At 40.7% G+C, this 21,448-nt stretch overlaps 1 protein-coding gene across 1 annotated transcript in view; it reads left to right on the top strand.

The window, feature by feature from the left end:
• Window positions 1–16,633, top strand: part of LOC104941233 (kinesin-like protein KIF13B) — a 36,533-nt gene extending 19,900 nt beyond the window's left edge. Inside the window, exons 9-26 of the mRNA XM_010766298.1 lie at window positions 1,230–1,362; window positions 1,464–1,610; window positions 1,724–1,753; window positions 1,855–1,954; window positions 2,422–2,548; window positions 3,292–3,347; window positions 3,434–3,552; window positions 3,678–3,854; window positions 3,978–4,070; window positions 5,561–5,713; window positions 6,061–6,138; window positions 6,402–6,458; window positions 7,063–7,156; window positions 7,387–7,505; window positions 11,375–11,449; window positions 12,260–12,325; window positions 13,144–14,842; window positions 15,405–16,633. Of these exons, the coding sequence (XP_010764600.1) occupies window positions 1,230–1,362; window positions 1,464–1,610; window positions 1,724–1,753; window positions 1,855–1,954; window positions 2,422–2,548; window positions 3,292–3,347; window positions 3,434–3,552; window positions 3,678–3,854; window positions 3,978–4,070; window positions 5,561–5,713; window positions 6,061–6,138; window positions 6,402–6,458; window positions 7,063–7,156; window positions 7,387–7,505; window positions 11,375–11,449; window positions 12,260–12,325; window positions 13,144–14,842; window positions 15,405–15,655 (3,574 nt within the window). The 3' untranslated portion in view covers window positions 15,656–16,633. The remainder of the gene's footprint in view (window positions 1–1,229; window positions 1,363–1,463; window positions 1,611–1,723; window positions 1,754–1,854; window positions 1,955–2,421; window positions 2,549–3,291; window positions 3,348–3,433; window positions 3,553–3,677; window positions 3,855–3,977; window positions 4,071–5,560; window positions 5,714–6,060; window positions 6,139–6,401; window positions 6,459–7,062; window positions 7,157–7,386; window positions 7,506–11,374; window positions 11,450–12,259; window positions 12,326–13,143; window positions 14,843–15,404) is intronic.
• The last annotated feature ends 4,815 nt before the right edge of the window (window positions 16,634–21,448 follow it).

Consider the following 21,448-nt stretch of genomic DNA (forward strand, 5'->3'; position numbering starts at 1 on the left):
CCTGTAAAAGGGGAAAATAAGTAAAATACAGTTTAACGTGTAAAGTACCACTACGAGTCGGAGGAGGGGAAATTTGAGGATTTCAGTAGTAGTACAGTTGGTGTTTGTGTCTCTATATGACTATCTTTACGCACACTCAGTCGAAGAACTATGTAGACGACTGTCTGCCGCTGATTGTAAACTTATGTCTGAAATTCGTTTATAGTCGAAAACTGTACAGTATTCCTAGCAAAACAGTAACTGTATAATGTTGAGGACATATTGATTCTTCATGTATTATAAATGATATAACTTACTAATACTAATAAATAATCATCATCAAATAAGGACGTAATTATATAAAAATAAAAAACTCCAATCATAACGGTCCTTACGTCTGCATAAGTTTTAGGCTGTAAACTTTAACTGTTATGTAAGCCAACTAGACAGACAGTTTGTCACTCTTCCTCCTGTACATTAGCAGATAAAAGGCATACAATATTTGAATGAATGGTAAATAAAGAATGCTGGAAATAACTGCATCTCCATTAGCCTATATGCTATGCAGAGACTGCCTTCTTCATGACCTGAATTGCAGCTGGTGTTTTAATATGGCAATTGGCAATTTGACTTATACAACATTCGCAAGTTGTACATTTGACTCATACAATAACCCACCTTCGAGTGATACTCTAGTTTCTTCATGTTTTGTTTTGTTTCCCTCTTGCTTGCGCCGGACTGAAACTGTCTTTTCACCGACATCTCTTCACCTGCACTAGTGGCCGTATCAAAGCTGTGATTGGTCAGATGATGATTCATTGCAACGGTGTCGGGTTACAGACGTGCTCCCCTTGTCATCTCTCAATCTCACTCTCGCGGGGGGTGCACGGAGAACTGAGCGGAGAACTGCGCACAGCAGCTGAGGCCCTCTGGGCGGGGCCCCTGCGCAAGGCGGGGCCCCATGCAGCCTGCGTGATTGGCCTGTAGGGAGGGGCGGCCCTGCATAAAGCAACACCCCACTTGTGAATTTTGAAGCTAATAATGGGTGGAAAATATGATAAATAAACATTCAAAATACAAACCCTTCCATGTGGCTCCTACATTAGTCTCATATTATCTCACAGTGTGTTAGTAATGACATGCTTTACCCTCTAATGGCAGAATAGCCTATGCACAGAAGCGCCAATGTGTACTGTCAGACCTTTTAAAGTGAATTCAGCTAAGCTTTGATCTGTGTCCGTGCTCTGCAGGTGGAGCGAGGCGACCCGCCACCTGGAGCTGTGGGTGCAGCTGATGGAGCTGAATGAGGCCGGACAGTTCACCCCTGTGGAGGTTCTCCCCGCTAAAGACGTCCACACGGGGGGGGTCTTCCAGCTCAGACAGGTATCCTGGAATTGGTCTTTGTGGTTTTGTACATTTTACACACAGTATTAAATGTATATATGTGACAATAACTATCCTATCATGTGAACCTGTTCCTACAGGGCCAGTCTCGCCGGGTCCAAGTGGAGGTGCGTCCAGTACCAGAATCTGGCACCATGCCCCTCATCGCCGCCTCCATCCTCTCTGTGTCCATCGGAGACGTCAAGATCCGACAGACCCGGGTCTCCAGAGGCAGTGAATCACATTGGGTGAGGAGGAATCATCAGTATTAGTTCAAAAATATGTAAAACAAGGGATTTTATGGAAATATCATGACTTTGCTCTTCAGTTTTCATGATTGACTTGTGTCTGTATTCTTCAGGGTGGGGATGAAGAGATGGACAGCTACCAGGTCTGTAAAATGACGTAGATGCATGATGGTTTGCTTATAATGGAATAAAATGCGGTGTAATCAGCTGACGTCAAAATGCACCTCTACCTGTGTGTGTGTAGGAGGCAGATCTGGAGAGGTTGAGGGAACAGTGGCTGGTGACGCTCACTCAGAGACAGGAGTATCTGGACCAGCAGCTGCAGAAGATAGTTTCCAAACCAGGTACAGCTGTGAAACACATACACAGTCTAAAGAAATTGAAAAAGAAAACTGTCAGGACCTTCAGGAACTCTATGGAAGCCCTGAGAGACAAGTGACGGAAGATCTGGTGATCTATTTAAAAAGTCTGATCTGATTTTGGTTGTTGTAATACTAATTGTGGCCACAAGAGGCTGAAGTGCGCTACTATTTTAAGAAGTAACATGACTGCTATTGGACCCATTGTGGGAGACATTTTATTACAATTACAAACGCTTTTTCTTACAGCTAATATTTTGTAAACCTTTTTGCACGGAATCTATTTTATTGGACAACAGAACATCGTACTCATATCAAAGAAGAACAGATGATAATAATGAACCATCATTTATCACCGTATTATAGTTTTTATTGTAGTTTAAAAGGTGGTGCAACAATAGTGTTTTTATTTTATGATTTGTATTTTACATTTCGTGTGTGTGTCTGTGTAGATAAGTCGGAGGATGATGTTGAGAGGGAGTCTCAGCTGCTGGAGTGTCGTCTGACGCTCACCGAAGAACGCAACGCTGTCCTGGTGCCGTCGGCCGGCAGCGGCATCCCCGGAGCGCCGGTGGAGAGGTGAGTCTGAAGGGAAATCAATAGTTTATTTGATCTATTAATGAAAGGCTTGATTTAAAACCAATGCTTCCTATTCACCCTTTACAAACACAAAAAGAGTTGTTGGAAATGAACCAGCTCCTATTATAACACAAGAATATTTTTAGTTCAAATATGCTTTACTTTATTAACATGTTATGGTGCTCTATACTTTGACTCCACAACATTTCTTAGGTGAATATTGTACTTTTTTACACCAAAAAAGATGGCAAATATAAAAGAAAGGATAAATGGTTGCGGTTAAAGTGAAAAAAACGATGTAAAATTGTTCAAACGTGCTCCTCTTTGCCCAGCAATAATATTCAAATGCAATCATAATATATATATATATATATGTCATAATATAACACTAGCAAAGTGGCCAATTTGTGGAATTATGAACTTTTAATTTGGATTTTTAAGTACATTTTTATAATAAAACGTATGTAATCATTCTCTAGTCAAATGTAAGCAGGTACCCTTTACTTCCATACACTGAAGTGGTCTTGACAACTTTGTGAATCCCCAATATACTGTAACTGCTAAAATGACAGCTTATAATGACCACCAAAATCACCACTGTTTTCTACTCACTAGATCCATTTGATTACAAAACAGCTGTCCTTAAGCAAATACCACTCAATTAGGTATAAGTAGAGATCGCTGTGAGCCCGTCTGTGTCTTAGTTGTTGAGTCATTATGCTGACTGTGCTGCTCCTCCACAGGGTTCCTGTTTCTGGGATGGAAACACACATTCCTGTCCTGTTCCTGGATCTCAGCGGTATGTCCTTCCTCTCTGTCTTATCTGCTCATGATTTAGCCGACTCCTCTGAAGTCTTAATAACTGGCTTTCGTCTTCGCCTGCAGCTGATGATTTCCAGTCTAGTCTATCTGCTCCGTTGGCCGGGGGGCTGGATGCCCTCCTCAGTGGGGAGGAGGAGGACGACTTCTTTGACCTCCATATTGTTAAACACTTTGATCCAGAGGTAAGGAGATGGGTTTTCATCTCTTAAAGACACACTGTTTCTACAAATCCCAAATGTGCCACCTAGATAGTACATGTAGGGACTATTTTAGCCATTCACTGTCCCCTGCTCTGTGACGTCATCAGGTGAAGGTGGAGGCCTCCTGGGACTCGACGGTGCACGAGTGTCCCCAGCTGAGCCGCGTGGCGCCGGTCGATCAGAGGGTGTACCTGACGGTCAGCACGGTGGTGCAGCTCAGCCACCCCGCCCACATGCAGCTGGTGCTCAGGAAACGCATCTGTGTCAACGTCACCGGAAGACAGGTGGGTGGCCCCGAGGCATGATGGGTAGAAGCAGTCGGACACAATGACATTTCCTTCTCAAATAATCACTTGATCGCTAAACCAAATCATTCAGGGACATGTGTTTTGGTGTTTGTGTGGCAGGGTTTCGCTCAGAGTCTGCTGAAGAGGATGTCTCAGCGCAGCGCCATCCCCGGCTGTGGAGTCACGTTTGAAATAGTTTCTAACATCCCAGGGGTAAGTACCGGATCAATGTGTGTTGACGCTCTTTTTTTGTCCAGAAATTAGCCTCGAGTAGGCTGTGCTTACTGTGCATCTATCGTTTTTTTAAAGTGTATTCTGCATAGGACATGCAAATGATCTGACAGGTTGGATGTTGTGTTTCAATATGTTTCAATAGCATCATTCATGAATGTGGGCCTTTATCTTCTCTTTTTACACAGCATTATTAAATACTTAATGCTGGTTGTCTACGTTCTGTGGTCTTTGCAGATGAACAGGAACACATTTGAAGGGACGCTAAATATTTCAGGATGGTATAAATAAATAAAACCCTGGTATGGTGAGGCTTTAGAGCAGGGGTCGGCAAGTTTTTTTTCTGAGCCACTAGATGGCGGGCCAGAACATAATCAAAGGCCAGAGCCTCTGGCTAGACCTGCCCAAAGGGAGATTCGTCCTCTCTAGCCCCATTTCAGTCCCATGTTAAAAGCCAGGGCTATCATCTGTATTTTAACAGACTTATCTTTTAAATTGCTTCTCGTTTTGCACCGTCCCGTTCAAATGAAATCGCCGTCAATCACTTTTCCATGCTCGCACCAGGGAGGGGTTACAAGGCTTGCGTCTTGTGCTGCATTCCCTTGCACTCTCATAAATGTCCAATGAGCCAAAACTTTTCTTTCAAAACAAAGCTACCAACTGGGTTGCAAGCTGGGGTGGCAGCATATGCACCGCCACCCCTCGCCCTCCATGATCAAGCGGTTTCTCCGATGTTGTTGTCAATGTTTTGATATCCTAAGTAAACATTACGTTTGAATGATTTAGTGAGCTGGTGTTATTTTTTTCAAACCACACACCGCTTGTTGGCTATTTCAGCACCACGCGCTGTCCACTTACTTATTTATCCACTATCAGCGTCAGTGCACCCCGCAGATTGTGCCTGTGCTGTGTCATTCACTCTCAACATGGATAAAAGTACAATAAGCATTATTCAGGTATAGGTAGATTCTCTATTCAGACATTATAGCCTATATGTGTGACTGTCGGTCCAATATTGTAAAAAATAGAAAATATTATTATTATTCTCATAATAATTTGCTGGCGAGCCGCCAATGGCCCGTGGGCCACCTGTTGCCGACCCCTGCTTTAGAGGGACAATTTAGATATTTTTAAGTGGGACTATAGGAGGTCCAGTAGATGGCTGTTGGAACGCCCCCAAGAGCCAGGAAGCTAACATGAATGCTAATGCAGGAGTTGCAGGTAAACAGTTGCCTCGATTAGTTTGTTTGTGTTAATGTATGTAAGTTGGGAAACAATATAGCATTATTTAAAGTCCTACTGATGGTTTTTCAGACCCCTGTCCTTTTACTTTCCGCCAAACTTGGGGCGTTATGACCTTCACCAACTGTACACTCTTTAAACTGACTACTGAAAAATACCTCCTACAAAACCACTCAAACTTTCCCCTTAACCACACTGAATAGTACCCTGAGTGTACCCTCTCCCCACAGGACATCCATGGTCCAGAGGACAGAGAGATGTTGGCCCGGCTTGCTGCCAGCACCGAGGACGACCAATCAGCTGACAGTGAGGCGGCCATAGAGAAGTATCTGCGCAGCGTCCTGGCTGTGGAGAACGTCCTGACTCTGGACAGACTCAGACAGGTAGGAAATACACTTCATGCTAATTTGTCGTTGTATTTTGACATACTGTAGATCTCCAAACAGTAAATCACCTGGTATTTGGCATCATTTACATCACCCAGAACACCTTAATGTCGGACCAGTTGAACTATATTGCTGTGATTGATGTTTCTCTGAAGCGTCGGCACATTACATTTCCATTTCCTTTTTGCACTTTATGTTATTTTGGAAGATGTTATTAGTTGAAGCAGTTTTCTTGGAAAATGGAAACAAATAGATCAAATGAATTTAAATGCATTTAAAGCATCCAAAAGCTCAGGCATAGTGTTTTTAACAAACACATGTTTCTTGTTTTTGTGTGTGTGTAGGAGGTGGCTGTAAAGGAACAGCTGGCAGTCCGAGGGAAAGCTCCCAGACGCTGCCTGAGCTCTCCAAACATCCACCGAGTAAGAGACTTCAGGTTTTCTTCTTTATTGACCCAACTAACATTTGACTATCCTCTAAGATTTCTCTGTAGTTCTGTGGCCATATTTCTTCTAACATCACTTCCATGAACTCACAGCTTTTGTAGTACTGCTAACATACAGTAGAGTTAATTATTGTAGGCTTCTTTGTATTCTGGGCTTCTGGTTTTGTTTCTTCATGTTCCCTGGTGTTAACCTGTCTAACCAAACGCTCACCACCGCCCTGGCTCTAACCCTTTAACCAGCTGTCAGCCAGCAGTCTGGATCTCTACTCCTCCACTCATAGGCTCAATGACTTTAAGGTGAGAGGCATGCATCCTGTCTACTAATCTTCTCTTTTCTACCAGTGTATGTATCATTTCTCAGTCTTCCACTTTGGTTTTAATTGTTTTTTATTTCTTATTTACAAGAAATTCTCCCTTATTATTATTAATAATAATAACAGTAAGCTAAAAGTAATGTGAAAAATGATTAAAATGGTAAGCTAAAAGTAATGAATAAACTGTTTACATTGTTTGCTTAAAGTGATGAAACAATTGTTCAAATAGTTAGCTAAAAGAAATGTATAAATAGTTGAATTAGTTAGCTAATAATAATGGAATAATTGTTTTAACAGCTTGCTAAAAGTAATGGATAAAAAATAATAATAATAATTTCAATTTTGATAGCGCCTTTCACAAAACCCAAGGACGCTTTACAATGAGAAACAAAACAAAATAATAATAATCATACAGATACACAAAATGATTAGAATTGTTAGGTAAGAAGATAAAGCAAGATCTAATGGATGAATGGTGGAAATAAATGCTGTGTGTTATTATTGCATTCCCAAATGGAGGCTGCTTAAGGTCACAGTTTTCTGAGGTGCTCTTTAAGCCTCATGCGTGTCCTCCTCTGGGTCTGCAGGGCTGGGAGAGCCACCAGGACCTCTCCTATGTCCCGCCTCCATCCAGACGCACTCTGCCCAGCTCCATATCCCAGACCCTGAACCCAGACACAGGTACTGATAACACCTTTATCTCCTATTGGATTCCTTCTCTTTTTTGATGTCATCAGCTGTTTTTACTTTAGCCGGTGGGCGACTTTATCTGTCTTTCTACTGTGAATCTCTTTTTGGCACTCCGTGTCAATCCTTTTTGCCTCAAAAAGCATCATCTGTTCCTGCTGTTCTGCCTTTTTCCGCCCTTGTTTTCTCAATTTCTGCACCTGCAACCTTTTCCTCTTCATCAGTGCATCCAGGCTTTGCTGAGTCTTATCTCTCTCCAGTGAAGGCTGTTCCAAAGCTGCTGAAGTCCCTGCTTCCTGGTGGCAGAGCAGCTGGTAAAGAGCAGACGGCTGTCCATCAGCAGGTACACTCCTTCACATTCAAACCTGGGTATTCTGCTCGCTGTCTGAATCTAAATATCCTCTTTACCCATCAGCAGCTAGTCCTATTTCTTCTGTTTCCATGGAAACAGAGCTTATATAGATGGAAACACATAATGAACAGATAAAGTGTCTTACAGTAAGTGCTCAGTTGTTTTCAGAAATTGGAAATGTGATAAACCAAACCAATCTTTTTGTGCTCTTCTTATATGCAGGCAATTGAACAGTTGAAACAAAACACATGTTGGCATCATCAGTTCTTACAAAATAACATTATCAGTTGTTTGACTTTGAATAAGTTTGAAAGAATCTTAAAGATAAGATGTACTTTATTAATCCCAAATTGGGAAATGTTTTTGTTGTTGCAGCAGCATGTAAAACAAAGTATTGCACTTAATAGAAATACATTAAAAAAAGAGTTGAAAATAAACAATTATACAATATAAACATCTCAAAATGGAAAACCGAAGAGTGGAAATATAAAAGTTGACCATGAATATAAAAATATGACTATCTGACAAATAAAACACAATTGAAAGGCATATTAAATTAGATATAAATGTAAAATGTACATTGAAGTTTTAAGCCCAGTTAACAAAAGAGAAACTATGGAGCATTGAGTTCTCGGCCAATCGGAGGTGAGTTATCATACAGAGTTATTACTGTTGGCTGGAAAGACTTCCTTTATCTATCCATGTGACAGTCATAGACTGTAAATAAGAAGACTTAACCCAGTGTTTCTCAAAGTGAGGCATGACAGGGGGGGCCGCGAGAGACCAGGAGGAAAAATGGTTTTGAAAAAAAAGAATCATAACTAGAAAAATTATTGATTCGAAAATAATATGATACAGTACAAGTTAGGGCTGCTCGATTATGGCAAAAATCATAATCTCGATTATTTGGGTCAATAATTGATATTGCGATAATTAAAAACGATTATCCATTGACTTTGGAAACATCGATTTATTGGCGAATTTTTTTTTGAACAGTATGTTTTTAACAGTTGATTACCCTGAACTTTAATTATAATTCAACTGAAAAAACAATAAGAAAAAAAAATAAGAAAAAAAAGTAATACAAAAATAATTGTTTTATTTCGATTACGTTGTTTTCGTAATCGTTGCAAGCCATAATCGTAATTGCGATTTAAAATATGATTAATTGAGCAGCCCTAGTACAAGTACGTCTGGGTCTCTGTGTTTCATTCAAGCTCGGCTCTGTGTGTGTGTGGAACGAGCCATTTTGTGTGAGAGAGAGAGAGAGCGCACCGGTACCGGAGATCGTTGTTGTTAGCTTCTGGTGCTAGCGAGCTACGCTAACGGATATAAGGAGTTTTTTCAACAACAAAGTGGAGGAGAGTCCTCTCCTGTCAGACTGAGAGGCTCAGTGAGCTAAAGGACTCTCTCAGTGTTATCTCATTGGGTCTCAAACTTCGGTTTTGGTCACCATTAATGTAAACAATTATTTCCGAGGCACAAGTTTATATGATCATTATAGTTATAAAAAAATAAGAGAATAAATAAAAAACAGGTATGAAATACTATATGACAGTAAAACCAGAATAACGTTTAAAAGGGTGATTTGCAAAATATCCATAAAGAAAAAGTAAATCTGTTTACAGTTCTGTTTCAAATGGGTGTTGACAGATGTATCCATAGATCTCTTCATTTTGCTCTCAAAGTGCACCAGATTGATGCTTTTAACTTCAATATTTAAAAAAGATTAAACATGCCCCCGGACCCTGCCCCCGGACCCCCCTATGTGAGGTCCACACACCACCTATAAAAATAGCACTTTACCCCTGCTTACACCTATATGCCGTGAGCTGATTATCGAGCCTTCATTGTAACAGTCGCGAGTACACTGTGTATATGCGTGGGGATTGTTGCAGTAGAAAGTTCCACTGTAGCCCCCGGTACATTAATGGGAAACCCTAAATGTTTGAGCACCCTCTATGAAACGTCAAGCTACACCACAGCACCCCAAAATAAATCTCTGGCGCCTCCACTGAGCCTGCAACCCCGTTCTGAAGAAATGTGCAGTGCAAAAAGGCTCATTGCAGCCACTAATGATAAAACACACTTTTTGGCCAAATATCAGCATTTTCTTTCTTTTCATTTTTTTGCACAGATTGCAAAGTGGCAAAGCATTATAACTTATTGTTCTAGCAAAGGACAATTGTATTATGTATTTATTTTTTGACCACACAGACTTATGGAGCATTGTTTTATTATCACTGTTCTAGCAAAGGAATGCTCACGTTCATATTGATGTATTTTAATACATGTTAACTTGGCCCATTACGTGACTATTTGTGTTGGGGGGCCCGACTTTTTTTTTTCTCCAAAGGGGGGGCCTGACAGAAAAAGTTTAAGAACCACTGTATTAACCTAAACTAATCCAGGCTTTGATTTAGGAATAATCCTATCGGTCATTCTGATTCCTGACACACACACACATTACTGCAGCCCCCCGGGGGGTTACAACTGAAAGCATCATCACATACGCTACAAACGATGTTGATTGATGTGCTGTTTAATGTTTGTGATCAGAGCAGACGCTTCACAAACAGCCCCTACCGAGACAACAGCAGCATAGTGTGTGTAGAGGAGGGTTAATTAGGAGCAGGTGAACCCACCCCCCCCCCTTCACCACCTCTGCATTCACTGATCTCCAATCATGTGCCATCGAGACCCGGGAGTCTGCAGCTTTTCATGGCAGCCAAACACTACAGCCTCTGATTGGACTGATTAGCACCGTGAGCGGAGGAGGGGGGGCTCATCATGGAGATCATGTGCCGTGGTGTGTGGTGGGGATGGAAACCTCCGGGGCTTGTTGGTGCAGCGTTTGAGGCCATCGCTCTAATTACTGCTCCACTCCGACATGCCTGCCACAGATGTTTAGAAAGGTCAACACGGAAACAAAAGCCTGGAGTTATGCAAATAATAGCAGGCTGTTGAGGTGTGTGTCAATTGGAAGAGTGGTTGATTGTAACTGTGGCTAAAAAACAATCACTAAAGTGGATAGATTGTTTATAAGAAATTGTAATGTGACTTGCCCTCGAGAACTTGAGGCTTGCTTTAAAAAGACTTGAAAACTGACTTGGACACGCCCCAAAACGACTCTAAATCCTTTTGAGTTGCAGAGTGTTATCAGCCAATCGATGTTCTCCTTCAACCTGATATAATGGATCTGGATGGTTTGTGTTGGGACTTTAAACACCACAAACTGAGTGCCATATAGATTCATTAACCCTTCACCAATACAATCAAAACACAATCCTTTCACAACAAAAGAAAGGACAATTATTTAATAAGTAAAATAAGTGAGTATTAACTGACGCTAAAAGATACAAAGTAAAATAACTAAACGACAAATAAAAACGAATGTAAATCAAAATAACAGAATACAAATTGAATGGTATGTTAATATTTAATTATCACCGTACCAATGTTAATTATACGACCTTAAAAGATGAATGTTTTAGTAGTACCCATTTACCAGTATCCATACAATGCATCCTTCCTTTGCAGCACAACGACCACATGCTTTATACAGTTGCATCTACCTAGAATTCCTTCTCCGAGCCAGCTGCGAGCCAACTGCCTTTGCAGTTCCCAGGCAAATCCCAGCCTGTGGGAGTCTCCTTCTCCTGTACACTACATGAAAAGGTGTTGGGGTCAACTGTCCCTTTACTTCAAATATGACTGATACACAAGTGTCAAGTTTCAAGTGTCTTCATTTCATGATCCTTTTTAATCTTTTTTAATACAAACACAATGTGACGTCCATTTAACAATGACTATGCAAGAGGCAGCCTTTGTTGTGCACCTGATGTGTTGTTACCTTGCAGGTGTTCTGTCCTGATCCAGAGAGGGATAGGATAGCTGTGTTTGACATGCTCTCTGATGGTAGACATGTTGTCCATGTAGGTGGTCCTCATCAAAGTACAATAGACCCAAATCAAACCTCTTACATTTTGATCATGAGAGTTGGAACAATTGTCTTGATTTATTAACAATCCTTCATTATTAAAAAATGTATAAACCTCTTCAAAAACTGGAGAAAATTGTAAAAAGCAAACAGATCAAATAAAAAAATGTAATCAAGTTAAAGATGTTACTAGAATACTGAATAGGAATAAATGATTGTGGGAGCAATTATAATTAAGCTGCTATTATCCTGATTGTTTTACCAGTTTATCATGATTGTCTGTCTGAGTCATCTGATGAACAAATACTTACTTTGAGCCTCATATCAACATCTTGATTGTCGATCCCAACAATAAATTCAATATGAATGTTCTCTTCTGATAATTCGTCATATAAACACACATGTGCAGTCTTATATTGTCACAGATGGTTAAGTGGCCTAGTTAGTTCTCTGTGAGGTGTCCAGAGAAGGCAGTACAGCACCATGTTCAGCCTACTGATCTGTCCTCTCTTTACAATCACAGATGAGTTTTTACCCCACAGACTCTGCTTCTGTCTCCATGCTGAAGCTTTGTAATTCCCTCGCAGCAGCTAATCACCACTTGATGCACACTGTATAATAATGAACAGGTTAGGCTTGTATTCATATCTAATCTCCAGGCGGAAGCGGACTCAAATGACACTGACTTGCTCATGATTACATCTTGAAGTCTACTTGACAAGCTTTCTGCACTGATTTACAGATTTAACATTGCTTAATTTAAAATGACATTCACTGAACATCTTTTATTCCCTTCCTGACGCAGAGTTTGCCTCGCATCCTGGTGCAGTCAGCCAGTGTTGAAGAGGGCATGAGCAAACACCAGCAGCCGGTAAGTTCTACAACCCCAGATGGTGTTATATCTGTATGTACATTAGATGCAGGGTGAGGCAATAGCAATCAATGTTCCTTTTCAAATATTTGTATGTGCTTTCTATGACCCTATTTAGACCCTCCAGAAAAACGCGGGCAAAAATCCTTGATTATGCAGGCTAAAATCCTTGATTATGCGATTAAACATGCAGGGTTTTTATGTGATTTTATGCGGTGAAATTGGGCCGCATTTGGACCCCGGGCCATCGTTTGGACACCCCTGCCCTATTAAAATGAAAATATAAAAAGCTGTTGGACAATTCCTTTTCAAACCAGTACTTTGTTTGTATTGCAATTACATTTTTAAGATTGAAACGACACTTGAATATTATCCACTATACAGGATACTTTGAAAAATAATAGCTTCTCTGTTTTCATTTGAATATGGTCATAGAATACTAGTTGTTAAAATGACAATTTGGATTACTGCCTTTTATGTTTACTCAAAGAACACAATTATGTGGAACATTTGTGGAAGATTTGCAGTTCTATTTTCAAGGTTAAATTATGTTGTTAAAAGTCCACTATGGGCCTCCATAGAAACACTTTTCTCAACCATATTCCTCTGCATCGATCTCTTTCAAGAATGGATCCTACAGAAACAACACCAACCTGGCTGTTTTTTAGACTTAACATTTACAATGAATATTATACGGCTACATTATTATTTATTGCATTCTAATTATTATGTCTTTAGGATTTCAATAAATTCTACATTGTGTTTGTGAGATTCAATCGATGGGAAGTTGATTTTATTAAACTCATGGTTTCCCTTAGGTTCCCATTGAGGCAATCATTCCTGACCTCCAAACAGAGAGCCCCAGATCCAAGCCCCTCCCACCGCCAATCCTCCCGGAGACAGAAGACTCCCTCCCCAGCCCGACCAGCGAATCATCGAGCGGTTACATTTCAACAAGCATGTCTACAGCAACGCTAGCAGATGTCTACACCCTGAGCTGGGACCTGCCTCCCTCTGACGTCATGGAGGCGCTGCCAGATGAAGAGGATGAAGAGAACGGAGTGACACATTACAACCCTTACCCTGAGTCAATCTTTCGTAAGGATCAATCAGAGCCTCAGGAGTCATTTCTGGTGTTGGACTATGAGGCAGCTCAAGAGAGGCCTGACTCGCCACCGTCCAAACCATACGTTACTCCGTCAGATTCAAACCTGAGTCAACAAGAACCAAATGAGTCTCCATCGGTCCAGGAGCAAAATGAGTCTGATTCAGTTGCAGAATCACACTTATTACAAGAGTCAACAGTTGATAATGTTGCATCAGAACAATTAGACCATTTTGAGCCACTTGAAGATTCAATGCTAGTAGAAGAGAATGAAACAAAACAGACAGAAATTCCAGAAACGGAAGACCCAAAACCAGAACCTCCTTCAACAGAAGAACTCGAGTTAGCTACAACCGACGAGACAGAAGCTGAACAGTCACTCCACCATGAAACACAACTATCTGCACCAGAAGCTCAGTCTGAAACAATTGTTCAAGACCAAACAATCTGCGACACTTCTGAAGATCCAACCCCAAAACTGGTCCCAGCTGTGTCAGAAGTCCTGGTTTCAGTTTCTGCCCCATCAGAAGATTTGGTTCTTCTTGCTTCATCCCAAGAACTGTCACCCCACCATGAAACACAACAATCTTCAAAAAAGGGTCCGTCTGAACCAGCCGTCCAAGACCAAACAACCTGCAACAGTGTCCAAGATCCAAGCAAAATCCTGGTCCCAGCTGTGTCAGAAGTCCTGGTTCCAGTTCCTGCCTCATCAGTAGATTTGGTTCTTCTTGCATCCTCCCAAGAACTGTCACCCCAGCATGAAATACAACAATCTGCAAAAAAGGGTCCGTCTGAACCAGCCGTCCAAGACCAAACGACCTGCGACAGTGTCCAAGATCCAACCGAATACCTGGTCCCAGCTGTTCTAGAAGTCCCGGTTCCAGCTCCTGCCTTATCAGAAGATTTGTTTTCGGCCTCATCCCAAGAACAAGCCACCACTGAGGCCTCAAACCTAAAAGACAGCTCTGTCCCAACTTCTTCCTCAACCACAGATGACGTCCAAGAGGAAGAACCTGTCGATGCGTCCAATAAAACTTCCTCAGCAGATTCTCTGTCTAACGTTCAGCCTTCCAAACCTGATACCGCTGTTGCAAACCCCTTCAAGATCAAGAAGGTGAAATCTTCAGACCTCAAGTCCTTTCAGCGTATTGTGGGAGAGGAGGAGGATCAGCTTGGGCAGATGGACCGGGCCAGCAGCCTCGGAGCAGGACTAAACCTCTCTGTGCCCATGGAAACCCTGGAAATCATCTCAGACTCCGAGGAAGGAGATGCAACGGCAGTTCTTCCTGACTGGTTGAAAGAAGGGGAGTTTGTGACCGTGGGGAACAATAAGAACGGCACCGTGCGCTACCTTGGACCCACAGATTTTGCAGTGGGAACCTGGGTGGGAGTGGAACTGGAGGTACCGGCAGGTGAGTAGAACAGCACCCAACTTGTTTCTTTCTGGATCATTGTAAATGACCTTATTGAAATCTATACATGTATTATACTTACGCGGTGTTTCCACTGCCTGGTATTGCTCAGATTGAGTCGACCACATTTTGTAGCAGGTCTGATTCTCTATTTCGTTATCCACTGCGTATAGTGGAAAGGATCAGCTGACTATGCTAAAGTGTATGCTCGCACTTTGCTTCGCGTAGTTCGCCGGCGGCCATGTTTTTAGTCTCAATTAGGTGAATACAAAAAAAATAAGGCTGATATTGATGGTATATTGGCTATTTAAAAATGACGGTTTTCTAGTTTTTTGTGCTAGGGACCTCTTGATCAATTTGCAGAATTTAACTCTCCATTATCTTGTCAGCACTTTTGGAGTCGCAACCAAGGTGATACAAATAAAGTAACGGTTACTATTGACAACTTTTTCTATTGGAAAGCCAAAATGAAATCGGTAGAGCCGTTCCATAACGCAAAGTTGAAATGTAGCCACCATCACCACTTAGAATCCCCAACAAGCCTTTTTCTCTCATTCTCCAGGAAAAAATGACGGTTCAGTGGGCGGCAAACACTACTTCCACTGTAACCCTGGTTACGGCGTGCTGGTTAGGCCGCACAGGGTCAACCGGGGTGCCGGCAAGCGCCGCCACAAACAACAGAAGCGCCGCAGTGCCAACCTGTCCGGATCCAGCCCAAACCTGGCAGCCCTCACCGTGTTGGCTAAAGGTGAAGGGGGGGTGGCATCAGCCGGCCGCAGCAGGGGAGAGAACCGCAAGTCGTGGAACACTTAGGAGGTTCTAAACCTGCCGAACGGCTCGATGCTGGACCCCCACATGCAGCAGATGGTTGTTTAAGTGTTGGCATGTGACCCCTCATCAGATTTTAATGGTTCATCTATTGAAAGATTATCCTAGCCAATGGACTTGTTTTATGGTTAAATGGATATATTTTATCAGACAATTTGAATGTTTTTAGGTATGTAGATTCCAGTAACAACCTTTTCTATGCAATTATAATAATTTGTAATCGTGGCTGTCTCACTTGAATGGATTAATCTTAGTCCCAGCTCAGAATCAGCAGTTTTCCATTCCATGTTTTGCCACATGCCTGGCATTGCAAATATGGTTAAATGTATCCAAAGTTCACTTGATTACTGTACACTGTAAGACTCCAGGTAACACTACTTCTTCATGTGCTCACATTTCTACTGTTCAAGACTCATTATGCAGCTGCATGTTTGGATAGACTTCAAAGTGTTGCACATGGTTTTATACCTATTGGTTTTTCTTTTTTTAATTATTGTGCCTTGAAATATTATGACTACTATGATGCCTATGTGCCTTAGTGTTAAATCACCAGTGCTGATAGGTTGGAAATTGTCAAACCAGAGCTTATTACAGCTCTTGAATGTGTATTTCTACTGTTTTAGAACAAAGAATACTTGCACTGCCTTTTAAACAATTCTACTGAAAATGTGCAACAATGTTAATCATTTTTTTTCTAAGTGTGTCAAGATCGAATGAAAGTGGCTTCATTTTGGAGATGTGTGCCAGTTTTTGGGGATTTATTTTAGACTAGTACGTTTTTAATTACAATGTGTGTATGGGAATACTTGAGGGATTTTGTTGAACGCAGAGTATTAATTGTTTTGGGTAAGTACAATATTTTATATTATGCCTGAAAGATTATTTATTTAAAAATGAAGACATACAACTGATGCTAAAAGCGAAATTCTCTTTTATATTGTTGAATAAACTTAATTCTGCCCTTATCAACCAATGTGTGATGAACCTATTGTACCTAATCAGATAGCAACACATAGAAAGTCTCATTGATATAGCTTTATTCTCTTGTACATTATATATATATATATATCATACTAAAATAAACACAAGTTAAAAAAATGAACAAAGAAACTGTACAAAAAAATGTATATATACTACATCTTAATTACAGAACAGTCTACTGTCCAAAAAAGGCACTAAATTCTGAAATGGGCAATACAGTAATTCTGAACATAACTAGATTTGAGCTTGATACAACAGCATTCAGTCCTTAGCAGAGCTCTACTGGGATGAGGTGGGTGGTGTTTCACTGGGAACACAGAGGGACATGTAGAAGTGTTGACCCCGACACCATGAGGAGACCCTTTCAAAGTAAAAGCACTACCACCGGAGAACACAGGACATTGGGTTGGGGAAAGCCCCTTTCAGATTTCAGTATGTAATTAAAGATTCATCTGCTTCCATTTTTCTCATGGAAAAGCACAATCTTCCTAAGCACCTGAGGGTTCTTTCTTCCGTCCCATAAACATTTCTGTCAGGCTTGAACGCTCACATAAAATACTGCTGGATTACAACTTGTACTCGCTAATTAGGCCATGGCATCTCTCAAACACTAAGGCAACTCATTGAAAAGTGTCTTATAGTGAGAGAATAATCTCTAAATGCACTCTGTAGTCTTTTCCTTCCACACACAACTTATTTCAGACACTCAATATTATTCATATGGGGAGAGTGTCACACCAAACTCCATAGAGAAAAAGCTTAATTAAAGAGTCCAGATACAGTACCAGCTTACCTACTATCTGCAGGCTTTACCATTCGGGTGTTTGTATGATTTTCTGCAGCTAATCTCACATGCTACTGCAGCCATCAGCATCATATTTTGTGCTAATTTATGACTACATGTATTCAATTACCTCTTTAAGTTAAAGGACTTAACCATCTTTGAGAACTGTACTTTATGGGCCATCATTGACTCCTCTTAGAGGTTTGCAATCGATCAACAACTGCTTCAGTTTAGAATATTGATCTAGGAATTAGGGACAGTTCTTGTCCAGAGTTTCAAGTTAAGACAATTGTGGTTTGTATTCAATCTAGCAATAAATGACAGCAGTGGTAGAGCATAGACACACCCAGCATACTGTACTTTGTGCACTTTTCTAGTCAAAATCTAGTTTTTGGTAGTGATTCCAAATATTTGGAACACATTTTGCTGAATCGCATAACTCAAACACAGTTGTATTTTATTGTGCCATGAGAAAAAAAAAGGGAAGCAATATCTGTCCGCATGTAAGCCTGTCCTTTGATTTTTCGAACAACCATTTCACCATTAATTTGAGTATCACTTAGATCTACAGGACATATTTATTTGTAGTGCATTGTGTACAAACCTATATTGTACTCCCCATTTAGCGTTTATGCAATCCCAATCGCCTGCGACAACATGGTCATGTCTCAATGATAACGCTTTATGTGAAATGGTGAGGGCAACGCAATTTAGTTATTGGAAGCACATTTCATAGACGTTTTGGATAACCTAAAACATTCATTTGAAATGTATTTCTCTAATTTGTATTAATCACACTTTGCCAGAGAAAGATTAAAACACTACATTTTCCAATGGAGTTTGGTGTGGCGTTGATTTCAAGTGAAAACAGCACAAACTGTGATTTAGTACAAGGTGTGGAGCAGCTGTAAAGACATATTTTTCAAATCAGCCCCATATTAATGTATCGGACATTTGACATTTTAAAAGGAAGGCTCATGGAAGGGAAGGTTACATTTGAACTTTCATTAACGGCGATTCTTTTTTTAAATAAGGTGCATCGTTTGTCATCTTTCACAAAATAGCTTACTAGCTCAGACACAAACAGGGAGACTGTTGTTCAGTCAAATAAGGGATGATACAAGATAAAACATTTAAATGATTATGGAAAACATTATTCAGGAGAAATTAAAATGCATGATGAGCTTAGCAATATCAGCATGTTTCAATTTAAAACATATGTCATTCTTTTTTTCAACATTACCATAAAAAACGAGTATAAATACATATTGTGTTTGTCTTTCAACCCTTTCTTTTTGAAACACAGTTCCTAGTACCAAGTCACTGTAATCGCTGCTTCGTACATAGAGAAGCGATAATTTAAATAGAGCTTTACTAGACTACAGCCCAGGGCTGGGAGATATTCTGCAAGCAGGATCCAGATACTAGATTATTTAAAATAATTAACGTCCATATTGGATTTAAACATAATATTACACGAGCGTATAACTAGCTAACTGCTTAGTTTAATCCCGCAAAGTAGAATATTTCCCCAGTTCTCCAAAACCACCACTAAGGCATGGGTTCCTTTAAACAAACAGATTGACATTTACCTTGTTAAAAACTGGCTGGGCGATAGCAGAAACAAACGAGCACTCTCGGCTGTACGCTAAATATGACGCTAAATAGAGAAAGCTAATCTATCTATCTTTAGATAATTTAGCTTAGTCTAGCAAAGAAACTGGCTAACTTGGCTCTGTTCAAAAGCGACCATATCTTTCTTTAAACACTCGTTATATCTCCAGTAAAAGTATCAAAAGTTGCTTCCGTGTGTACCCATCTGTAACACCACAACTTGTTTTGACTTATATTTTTGTATGGCTTTAGTAAGACAAAATCAACTGGGTGAAATCATGAGCTTTAGCCTAGCCTAGCAGTGATGTTCAGCTTATCCTAGCATGAAGACTGCTAGCTATAGCACATTTGAGCAGCCTTCATGCTAGGCTAAATTAAGCTAAGGGTCTACTGGCTTCAGTTTCATGTTTAGCGTACAGACATGAGGGCAGTATCAATCATCACATTTAATTCTGCTCAACCTATTATTTTAATCGTTTCATTTCATCAGATATCAGTCTTTGACTTTAAAAAAGAGCTTAAACTTGACATTAAGTGAGCACCAAGAAACATTAGCCTTAAGAAAGTCAACATTTAGTCTCTGCTTATTACATTATGATTATCTTGGTTCATTGATGGTTTTGGAAAACTTCAACCCGGAGCAAAAAAGTGGAAAATGTATTTCCAATACAACCACTTTATACATCTTTGATTATCTTCCCTTGAAGTGGTGCTTTTGCCGTTGAGGCTATATAGATTAAAGGTAGGGTAGGTAATTCACTTCAGAAACACTTTTTGTTATATTCCATGGAATGCTCTTAACATCCCGATAGCAATGAATACAATAAATGCTTTGACAATAAATATATACAAATATTTCATCTGTGGAAGCCGTGGCGCTGTAAAAAGCATATCCAACTATCTGGGGCAGATGATTGGATGGCCAACCTGCCTGTCAGCCTTCCATCTCGTGCACAAACTTATCTCATGCCCTCATTGGTCATGTGCGCGTTCGTGTGTGTTGGAGGAGGGGCTCTGTAAGGAAGTCTGAAGGAAGGGGCAGATTTTTTTCAGTTGTTTACTTTCAAATTCTAGCGCACTCGAGCTGGTTTCTCCATTCCTACCTACCCTACCTTTAATACAAACTTAAATGGCCTCTTCTGATATTCTAAACCATTTCCAGTGAGGATTTAGTCTAATTGGATATTTTTAAAAAATCCTCTGAAAGCACATTCTTTCTGCTATAATAAAGAGGCAGCTTCACAGAACAAGTAGTAAATAGCTTAGGGGTATTTTATCATTATATGTGTGGCTGCTAATACCTTTCTTTCCCGACACAGGCCTGCTGTAGTGTCAGAACCGCGTAGCGCTAGCTCCAGAGGCTTCACCGAGCTATGAAACAACCTATGTACGCCAGAGGAGTTAGCAGAAATTGCTTTGGATGAACACCATTTTAGATTGGTCTTACAGTAGCTTAACCTTTAAGCTTTTAGCTCCAAGCATCTTTTCCTTTGGCATGGATGAAAACAAAGCACAGTTCCCCTTATTAGATAGCTTACCATTGCTTGATTATCACATTGACCCTAAAATAATGATCATAGCCTCGAGCACTGAACAGTAGTGTCACTGGGAGGCTAAATGATTGTATATCCTGTTGCCAAATAAATGCAGGTGAGAGAAACCACTGCTGCTGTTGGATATAAACCTTTACATTTTGTATGCATACTAAAAAGTTTGTGGTAGTTTCAGGAAAAAAACGAGGTGTATACTGCAAAAAGTAAAGGTGTAGTTTCCTGTATGAAAATAAGGCTACTTCTTTTTAGAGGTTTTCATCCAACAGCGGCTCATGTAAAAAGCCACTCCACTAAGAAATGAGGATATAAGACAGCGACTGTCTGCTTCTGATTATCCTTCCAGAGGAGGGGAGGAAACTCTCACCCTCCATCTTTCCCCAGACAGCTGCTGGAGGTCGCTCTTCCCATGAACTGCACAATGAAGAGGATCATTTGAGGGTTACGCAGGTAGGTAGAGTGTGACTGAGAACCATATATATTATATATATAGTACACCATTTTTTTTTTCTTGAGGTTGACGCTGAGGTGATATAGGGTGAGGATCGGCTCAGACGACCAGGCTGGAGAGGGAAGCACGGGGGAGTAAAGAGGAGAGGTATCCTGTGAGGGGGGGAGGGAGGTACAATCCCAGACGAGGGCCACCGATTTAGGGGTTGAAGGCTTGGGCCCCCCCCCCCTTTATCTTCTTTCCGTGGAACACTTTAAGAGACCCATTCTCACCAGCTGTGTCAATATATGGGGTAGGGAGGGGGGATTACTGTTTACACTGACTTTGTTGTAGGTGGGAAGCTGAGAGGGAGGGACTGATCCAGATTTACTAAGTAGCATTATTTTGGTCTTTTTTCT

This window comes from Notothenia coriiceps, unplaced genomic scaffold (assembly GCF_000735185.1).
Source record: "Notothenia coriiceps isolate Sejong01 unplaced genomic scaffold, NC01 NC01_scaffold00003275, whole genome shotgun sequence".
Lineage (NCBI taxonomy): Eukaryota > Metazoa > Chordata > Actinopteri > Perciformes > Nototheniidae > Notothenia > Notothenia coriiceps.